This window comes from Alosa pseudoharengus, unplaced genomic scaffold (assembly GCF_046254945.1).
Source record: "Alosa pseudoharengus isolate Yale_2024_CS ecotype anadromous, Long Island Sound unplaced genomic scaffold, YU_APseudo_1.1 YU_APseudo_1.1_scf_9, whole genome shotgun sequence".
NCBI classification, from domain to species: domain Eukaryota; kingdom Metazoa; phylum Chordata; class Actinopteri; order Clupeiformes; family Clupeidae; genus Alosa; species Alosa pseudoharengus.
The window spans coordinates 17,667,328-17,676,689 of NW_027468881.1; the positions used below are offsets into that span (position 1 = coordinate 17,667,328).

The 9,362-nt window shown below is 37.7% G+C and overlaps 2 protein-coding genes across 4 annotated transcripts; one reads left to right on the plus strand and one right to left on the minus strand.

Moving 5' to 3' along the window:
• Positions 1–1,001: 1,001 nt before the first annotated feature.
• Positions 1,002–5,389, minus strand: uxt (ubiquitously-expressed, prefoldin-like chaperone). Of its 3 annotated transcripts, none has more exons than XM_076276666.1 (7): positions 5,268–5,389; positions 4,973–5,087; positions 4,812–4,893; positions 4,655–4,722; positions 4,455–4,562; positions 1,419–1,482; positions 1,002–1,223 (listed from the first exon to the last, which is right to left on the minus strand). In XM_076276666.1, the coding sequence occupies exons 2-7, from the start codon at positions 5,053–5,055 to the stop codon at positions 1,161–1,163; spliced, it is 468 nt and encodes a 155-aa protein (XP_076132781.1). In that variant the 5' UTR covers positions 5,056–5,087; positions 5,268–5,389; the 3' UTR covers positions 1,002–1,160. The 3 variants fall into 3 exon arrangements, with proteins under 3 accessions (XP_076132781.1, XP_076132780.1, XP_076132779.1); XM_076276665.1 differs by having other exon boundaries at positions 4,973–5,116; XM_076276664.1 differs by having other exon boundaries at positions 4,973–5,389.
• Positions 5,390–5,851: 462 nt separating this feature from the next.
• Positions 5,852–9,284, plus strand: LOC143115164 (ER membrane protein complex subunit 3). The gene is made up of 8 exons (XM_076277090.1): positions 5,852–6,285; positions 6,405–6,462; positions 6,589–6,682; positions 6,798–6,902; positions 7,181–7,262; positions 7,506–7,585; positions 7,989–8,071; positions 8,609–9,284. Exons 1-8 carry the CDS (start codon positions 6,131–6,133, stop codon positions 8,735–8,737), a joined length of 786 nt encoding a protein of 261 aa, XP_076133205.1. The 5' UTR covers positions 5,852–6,130; the 3' UTR covers positions 8,738–9,284.
• The last annotated feature ends 78 nt before the right edge of the window (positions 9,285–9,362 follow it).

The following is a 9,362-nucleotide window of genomic DNA, read 5'->3' on the forward strand; positions in this document are numbered from 1 at the left end:
CTGAACTCTCCCTGGTCGCGAGGACTCACAGCCAGCAACAAACGTCATTCTGCTCATGACGTAAATTGCCTCTCTAGAAAAATGCATGTTTGAAAATCCCACTGAAATGACAGAACGAGTTATTTCAAGACTATCGTCGACTATTTTTAATTTATAAATGAACATAATACGAAGGAAAGTAGTCATATGCAAATGTTGTTTTGATGTTTTCCCCCCTCAAGCATGTCACTGTTTTCCTTGCAGCTCAGATGAGAGTATGTTGTAGTCTTCCGCTCTTTAACAGTTTCAAACGCGACAACGGTAGCTATTTTGTTTTTGTATAGCCTACACACCAGATAACAATTCAAAATGTGTCTTACTTTTTTACGTAGATTTTACAAACAATCTTCGATGTAGCGCACATGGTTAAACATGAGCGTATTTTGTAGAAATGTGCGCCTCTACAGTGAAACAGCAATCTATTTCAGGAAGCAGTCTTACATCCATGCCACAATTCAACATCTAGTTTCCATGGCAACTGTTACTAGTGTGATGGGATATCAGAGATGCTGAGGGGGAGATTAAGAAAAGTCTCTTCTTACCTCCGGATACAACTGTGACCACTGACCAGCACAGAAACAAAAACGTCAAATTAATTTGAGAACCACTGGTTAAATCAGGCGGTCTCGTTTGTCATATACATTATATCATCCAAGGCTGACTTTCAAGGACTGCATTATAACGATGACACTTCAAATTTGATCAAATCACATCTACAAAACGTATTTCTGTAAGTGGTCTCCTAAACAACATGGGGAAATGAACATGGTTAAATAGTTCATGAGGGGTTTAAGAGTTGATGATGTTGCCATAGCATTTTTTTTTTTTTACTGGGTGTCTGAATGCCCCATGATTAATTTGATAATTACAATAAAGGAAACCTTAATTTTCCACCACACAGTAAGTCTAGGTTTCAACTACATGATAAGGATGCACTAAAAAGATTTCAAGACACAGAAAAGTTAAAAATATATAGACTTTAATCACTGCAAACTAGACAGCAACATAAAAACATCATTGGTGCACCCATTGGGAGGCCACTTTTAACAGTGATTTTATTGCACAGATAAGACCATGTTTGAAACATTACATGAAGCCCAATACCAAAGCATACAACAGCTCTACAAGACCTCTCTTCTCCTTGCCTCAGGAAGATCAGTCAAACCCTGAAGCTCTCGGAGGCCCTGGAAACAACAAAAATGTAAATTATGTGTGATTTTTCTTTTGAAATGTCAAAAATAGGATAGCCAATTTTGTCCATAATTATTTGTTTATACAGATAATTTTGTTCTGCTTTAGACATTTTGTTTTAGAATACTAAAGAAGAAAAATACTAGCTGTACAAAACACTATTTCAGCTTAAAGGCTTGAAAACCTACCTCTAGTACCATGCGAATATTTGCCTTAATTTTGGCTGAATCTTTAGTTAGCACCTCTGAATATCTGAAAATGAAAGTAAAATGCATTACATTTACACATACACATTCTAAATATGCAAAGATAGGTGTAAAGATCAGGTGAACTGAGTTTCTGTGTTCCTGAATTTGTGCTGGTTACACGCTTGTCAAATGTCCTGTTCAGCTTTCTCTCATTGCTACATAAATTCAGAAACACAAATCCAGTTGAAATTCAGTGGATATTATCTGAAGCAGGGGTCTCCAACAGGTAACTCGTGAGTTACCAGTAGCTCCCCACCTGTTTCTGAGTAGCTCTCAAAATAAGGTTCAAAGAAAATGTTTGCGAATTTGATAACAAAGTCACTTGGTAAACCTGATAAAATTCCTATCAAATCAAATTCACAATCTACAAAGACAGAAGGTAAAGGAATTGAAAGGAGCGTTAAAACACAGAAAACTTATTCAGCTGTTTTGGGTGGAGATCAGCTATGTGAATACACGCTAATATTAATAGCCTGAAGGATGTTGCATTACGTATGGTATAAATGTCAGCTAAATCCAGCCATTAGCCATTGGTGAGGATTCAGACCAGACATATGTTGATTCAGACCAGCAGAAATTACTGCTTTTTGTTTGGGGTACCAACTTTAAACATCAAAACAATTGGGTGGGCAGTTTTAAGATTCTATACTGCTACTTTACAAGAGCAGTTAAACAACTGCAGACCTTTGCCCCTTTTATACCATTCTCACCAAAGTGAAACCAAATCCTAACATCTGCATTCTCAGCTAAATACAGATAATCATGTAGGAGGACTGAAATATGGTGACCCTCTACATACAACATGCCTCCATCATTTAGGGATTTTTTTACAGATATTGCTATAGCAATTTGATTTACAATATCATTTTCATCATCAAGCTTTAGTTCAATATTCCAAATTTCACAATAAGTTGGGCCACTTCTGAGTGGTGAGCATGCCAAGAGCATAAAGCCCACCATAAACGACGGGCAATATGACAGTCAAACGCAAAGGTGGAATTCTGTATTCATTTTACTACACACACCGCTGGCGACGTGATCACCCATCGATTCAGTGGCCAGACAGCGGTTTTCTATTATGACGTATCAAAATCGCCCCGTAAAAATAAAAAAGGGTCGAGCGACGGTCGCCCTGTCATTCCACTTGCTGTATGCGTTGCACCATTCACTTCAATATTTTCTATTCCATTTTGCCGGTCGCCTGCCATAATAATAATAATAATAAATAAATAATAATACATTTTATTTATAATGCACTTTTCATCATACAGTAGATCTCAAAGTGCTACAGGTTAAAAACAAAAAAAGGTGAGCCATAAATCGCTGTTGCGTCGCCGGCAGTGTGTGTAGGCCTTAAGAATCACAGCACTCCTGTTGGGTGAGTTTCACTGTCTGTCACGTAGGGAGGATGACATGAATGTAAAAATCATAGATGTGATAAGATAAACCATTGGGACAGAGTTGCGAGCTGCATGATTAATTGCAGCCTTTGTCTTTAGCTAATTGCACTGGTTGAAATGGCAAATTTGACTGAAAATGTATTAATTGTGCAGCCCTACTCTACAAACCCTCTTTCCCCAGTGAGGCTGAATATACATATTTAACAGACTTTATGACATGGACAAGGATCTGGGTGATTTGGTGTGGAATGACCCAGCTAAATTGCAATCACAACAATGGGAAAGATGATCTAGAAACATAATATGAAAGGTGCAGGATGATGTATTAGCTAAAAATAGCCTCCAAAAACTATTGCAATAGAATATTTTGTCCTGTTAAAAAATACCTTTGTATTAATCAGTAATGTGAATGTCTTTAGTTTTGAGAAAATAGGAAAGTAAGGCCCTTCATCAAAAGCAGTACATTGATCAAATATGTGGACCAGCTGGAATGACAAAAAAGCACTGCTGAACATAATTCTCATGGTCACTATGTACAAATTGGGGATATCACGTGGCACCGGTTTCAACTAGGGATGTAACGATTACCGGTATAATGGTAAACCGCGATAAAAATGTTGACGATAACAATTGCCGTTTTCATTTCAAATATCATGATTATCACGGTTGATTACCATGGTGTGGAAACCGTGTGTTTAATGCTTCCCAGCTTCATCCGAGCCTGCTTTTGACATACAGTAGGCCTGGTACAATGAAACAAAACTGGTACCCTACTGATTCTGTTGTCTACTTGATGGATTTAACTGTGATTCGGATTTGGCTACACCTGCTTTTAAAAGCCGGAACATTTTCACCGCAAAACATGCACTGTATCATGTAGCCACTCTGCGTGTTTTTATGTGCGTGTCCACATTAAATCCATTCCACTCACGTTATCAGGAGAATACCATAGCCTAAGTTTTATTTTGAACACTTACTTTGGTCTCACTCAATGGATCCAAATAACAGAAATAGCAAACTCCAAGTCATATATTTTGTAATATAGTAAATGCTGTCACACTTTTTGAAACTACTTCAGCTTGTGTAGGCCTATTAGTGCTTTCTGAACATATTGAACACACTTTTAAAAACACCGCGATAATACCGAAATCCGTGATAATTTTGGTCACTATAACCAAAGTTACATTTTCATACCGTTACATCCCTAGTTTCAACTGAAGAAAAAAACAGAGAGGGACGCTGGTATGCCATGTGTCAGGAATACTGCAAGCTCAAGATCAACAATTCCTTTATACAAATTGTGGCCCAGGATACTGTACCACACTATGAAAGCCTAGTCAGTCAAGGTGTACATTGAACAAGACCTACATAATGATTTTATTAGTAATCCACTTGTTTCTGCAGTGTGTGTAACAACCATAGACTGTATAAAATAGGTAACAACATGGGGGGAGTGGAAATGAGTAAATAGATATTTTAGTCACAGCATTATATTCTCTCCTTGTGCAGGCACTGGTAAGTAAGAAAAAATAGTATTGTGTTGTCTGCTCCTTGTGTATTAGATCCCATTACTCACGCTGTGAGCTGACTAGTCTTCTTCTCAATGAACTTCAGGGCTTCTGCATGTGTGAACTCCACAAAAAATCCGTATCCCACAGCCACAAATATTTTTGAGGCATCAGGCCTACAAACAGTAAATGAGCTACCTTAGGCATCATCTTGACAACAGACTGATAAACTATTCTAGACAATTAGGTGAGACACTTTTACACTTACACATGAGCTTGGACATAGAAATTGCATCCAAGATCCACCTCTGTCTTAAGATCACTACTCCCAGAATCCTATACAGAAAATTAACAATGTTGACAAGGACAAGATTTCAAAATTGACTTAATCCTGCTGAGTGTGTCTCTGTTCATGGTAAACTTACCTGTATGGTTTCAATTGTATTTTTTAACTGAAGATACTGGGCAATCTTTTCGTACACATCATCTCTTTGCTCCAACACTTTCCTGTCAAAACGGAGACTTCGATTAGTAGACGTGCCAGTAATACTTTAAGACGATGTGCATGAGACTCGCACACACTTACTGCAAATCTCTTTTCAAAACCTCGTTGATAAACGTTTCATACTGCAGCACCTTCTCGTCAATGTTTTTCTTCCCAGTTGTCATCCTGTATGTCTAGCGTCCACATAAGGCCTCAGCTATGTGATTACAAGAAATCTAGGATAATCTGCGAGATCAACATCTCATGTTACACGACAATACAAGAGAAACTACTATGTGCAAGTAAGGTAAGATGAAACAAGGAACTGCAATTGCTCTTCCATGCATAAATATTGTACGAAATGGTTACATGCAAGATGTTTAACCATACACGTTACCGTATTCGAGCTTTGAAGCTGCTTTAAATTGGTAATGTTAGAATAAACACATTAGCTTAAACTGAACCAACTCTATCTCAGTTGCTTGTCATGTGAAGTTGCCTTAGCCACTAGCCAGACGACATGCATTTCCTCCCGCTTGGAATTCTGGGAAATCATTTCTAATTTAAAAGTCTAATCATTTTGATTCCCTGTGATACAGTCAATAGTTTTCCTAAAATGTACAGTTTGCGACCCTGGAATTTTAAGATGCCACATGAAGCTATTTGCTTTTGATGTTATGCTATTTTACATTTTTATCAGTATTAAATTAATCCTAGATAGTTGTGATCTTTGGTATTAAGCTTTTATTTTGAAATTGAGTGCAACTACACATGTTTTATGTGACATATACCGGTAAACCTTTTTGTAAAAAAATAATAAACACGTAATGTATATACACATTAATAAAACTGCATGTACACACACATACATTTTCCAATAACTAAATCACATTCAGAACTGTATAAAAAGCACAACTTCGATGTATGTCAAAGCAGTCAAAGGTCATTGAGGACCACCTCTTCCTGGTTGGCTGTTGCGGTGGTGCATTGCTAACTTCGGCACAGCCTGCAGGGAGATGGCTAGCGTGGCGCTGGCTTGTAAGATTAACATGTCCTTGGAATCGTTATTTGTTTGACTTTTTGTCTTCATGATACTACTTTGTTGCTACCCTCTGCTGAGCCTAAATATCCACATTTGCCATCAATTACACTAAACAAGTATTATTCGTGAGTTTCCTACAACTGTAACTTAGGGAACTACTCTTCGAACGCTACCTAGCTTGCTGGCTAATTAGCAGGCTAACGCCAGTGAAACTCAAAATGTCTGGACCAGAGTTGCTTTTGGATTCCAGTATCCGTGTTTGGGTAGTTTTACCAATTGTCTTTATTACTTTTTTCGTTGGAGTTATCCGTCACTATGTCACACAACTTTTGCACAGTGACAAGAAAGTGGATCTTGAACAAGTATCTGACAGGTGAGAGAACACTTCTCAAGTTAAAGGGAAGGGTTATTATGGCATGCCTTTAGTTTGCTTTTTTACTGTATTGGTAGTAACGTTGTACGGCTTTCTTTGAAACCTGTCTGTCTTTACAGTCAAGTATTATTGAGGAGCCGAATACTGAGAGAGAATGGAAGGTACATACCCAAACAGGTAATAACAAGCAATATTGACTTACGTCGCTCAGACCTGTAGCAGTGTGCAATTGTCAGTCCATTGCAAAGATAATACCCCTCAATTACTGTTGTGCTGGTGAAAATCATGTTCTTTTTCTTGCAGTCATTTGCTATGCGAAAGCATTACTTCAATGATGCAGAAACTGGGTTTTTCAAGAAAGTCAAGAGAAAGGTTGTTCCTAAAAACCCTATGACGGGTAAGGCGCATGTCTTTATCAAGTCTCTACTAAGATAGTAGATTACTGATCACTCCCTCCAAACCATTGACTGTATCCAAACTCACATATTGTCATTGATTGTGTTTGATTTCAGATCCCAGTATGGTGACAGACATGATGAAAGGAAACTTGACCAATGTACTTCCGATGATAGTGATTGGTGGATGGATAAACTGGGCCTTTTCTGGCTTCGTCACAAGTATTGAGAAATACATATTTTTTCTTATCCATTTTGTCTCCATTCAGTCTGTCTGTCTGACAGTAATGTGTACAACTGTAATTTGGGAAACTGTTATATTTATTCAAGAATTGATGGGCCTTCGAGACTAGACTTGAATAAACTGGACATAATGTAGAGATGTGTATGATTCAGATAAGTTATATCTTGTATGGAGTGATTCACTCTGGTCAAAAATGAAATCCCTCTTCCTGCACATAGCCATGGGCTCACAACATTTCTTGTTACTTTTTTCCAAGCCAAAGTCCCCTTTCCTTTGACCCTGCGGTTCAAACCAATGCTTCAAAGAGGAATTGAGCTGCTGTCACTTGATGCTTCTTGGTAAGCTTCTGAAGGCCTTATATTATTACTTGTGATTCAGAGTCGATTTTGATTTGGTTATATATTACATGAGTCATTGTGAGTGTTTCAGTAGAAAGTGAATTAAGAAAAGTAAGCAGCATCATTAATTCTTAACTCTTATGGTTGTTTTGCCATAAGTCACACACAGACAGCTTGTAGGCCACAGACAATAAATCTCATCTTTGTTCCACACTAAAATGCACATTCTGTTGATTTGAACAGGGTGAGCTCTGCTTCTTGGTACTTCCTCAATGTTTTTGGGTTGCGCAGTATGTACAGTCTCATCCTTGGACAGGACAATGGTAAGCTGGACTCTCATCCACACACCTTGAGCTTTCCTTCAGAAGTGTTATTGAGATGCTTGTATCAGATTATGGGTTAAGAGTAGTAATATTCTGCTGTTTGCATGCATAGCATTACACCAGTTCTGAGATCTCAGGATTTTATCATGCCCCAAAAAATTACTTTTGTTCTTACAGACGGAACATCAACAAAACATTTCAATTAGTTAACAACTTTTGGTTCATATTTGTCAATTATTTATCAAACCTTTGTTATTGGTTCATATTTGTCATTAGTTAAGTCAAATAAGATGCCAAACCCTCAGAGTTTTTGAAGGTATATCTTTTTGTATATTCTAAAACATCAGACTAAGGTTGGCTGTGCTAAATTTCGCTTGTGTTTTGTGTGTGACTTTTAACAAAGCTGCCGATCAGTCAAGGATCATGCAGGACCAGATGACTGGAGCTGCTATGGCAATGCCTCCTGACCCAAATAAGGCCTTCAAGGTACACCCAGTGCTTATACATTGTGTTTATACATCGCCTTTGTAGTGAAATCCCGAGGTACCTATAAGCAAAAAATTAAATCCTGTATGTAATGTAAACATTTATCCTCACTAAACTTCTGCACTCTCATCCTCTGGTAGTTCTGTACTTGGGTCTTCTTGGTGTTTGTAGTATTTGTTGTTTTGCAATGTAGCTGTAGATAGATAGATAGATAGATACTTTATTGATCCCCAAGGGTCAATACTTTATTGATCTTTATTATATTTTATTGATCCCTTTAGTGTTAGTTCTCACTTAAAAGTCACTTTGGATAAAAGTAATGTAAATACAATTTAGCTTTTCAAAATTATTCAATGGAATGTAACAGTTAGCTCTATGTGTTGTCATATTTTTTAATAATAAAGGCCACTTCAATCCTCGCCAGTGTTGTCTTGCATGTAAAACTCAAGAACCATTGAAGGGTCTTCAAAAGTTACTTCAAAATAGTGAATTGAGTGTTTCTTAAGGAGTTGTGTTTTGTCCTTGGTGCTGTTATAGAGTGAATGGGAGGCTCTGGAGATCGTTGAGCACAAATGGGCCCTGGAGAACGTGGAGGAAGAGCTGATGGCTCAAGACCTTAACTTCCGAGGCCTCTTCAGTCAGGAACTTAAACGCCCTGTCTTCTGAAGATAGCTTCCCAAGTGTCCTTCGGTACTTGGAACGAGACTGGTCAGTTGCTTTATGTGAACAGGTGGCCCAGATGGACGACTGAACGTTCACTGAAAATGTCTTAAAGTATGGGATGATGATGGAGAAGAAAACATGAACGATGGCAAGGAGGGATATTTTACATCCAACGGTGCAGGAAAAATACACCAGCCAATTACATTCATACATAACACAACCTAGTTTTTCCTAACATTAATTAAAATAATTCTAAAGGGGTTGGTCGTCCCATGCTCTTTTGAGTATTTTATATTCTGTGTTATATTTGTTTAGAGGAAATAGAGCGTATGTCATAAATCCGTTATTGTTAAAAGCCTTTTCCACTTGAATGTCTGGCTTTTGCACCTTTTTAAATTCAGTGCCAAATGCTTATTATAACCCACTTCTCTGCTGTAGATGAATATACCTGGATCAGAGTATCCTCATTCTACTCATTACTACTGAAAGTTGAAAATTTGTCAGATTGTTTTACATATTTAATAAAAAAAAATACCTGTGGACACCTAAACACATTTGTTTTATCCAGTAGTTTCATTATGGATTATGATACGCTTATGTTTACAGTTCAGGTGGGACACCGACCAGT

Excerpts from the sequence above, each read along its gene's own strand:
- uxt (XM_076276666.1), bottom strand. The coding sequence starts at position 5,055 with ATGACAACTGGGAAGAAAAACATTGACGAGAAGGTGCTGCAGTATGAA. Across the intron at positions 4,563-4,654 it reads TTCTATGTCCAAGCTCATGT|GCCTGATGCCTCAAAAATAT; the intron begins GTAAGTGTAAAA and ends TACTGTTTGTAG. Across the intron at positions 1,483-4,454 it reads AAGACTAGTCAGCTCACAGC|ATATTCAGAGGTGCTAACTA; the intron begins GTGAGTAATGGG and ends TTTCATTTTCAG.
- LOC143115164 (XM_076277090.1), top strand. The coding sequence starts at position 6,131 with ATGTCTGGACCAGAGTTGCTTTTGGATTCCAGTATCCGTGTTTGGGTA. Across the intron at positions 6,286-6,404 it reads CTTGAACAAGTATCTGACAG|TCAAGTATTATTGAGGAGCC; the intron begins GTGAGAGAACAC and ends CTGTCTTTACAG. Across the intron at positions 6,463-6,588 it reads GAAGGTACATACCCAAACAG|TCATTTGCTATGCGAAAGCA; the intron begins GTAATAACAAGC and ends TTTTTCTTGCAG.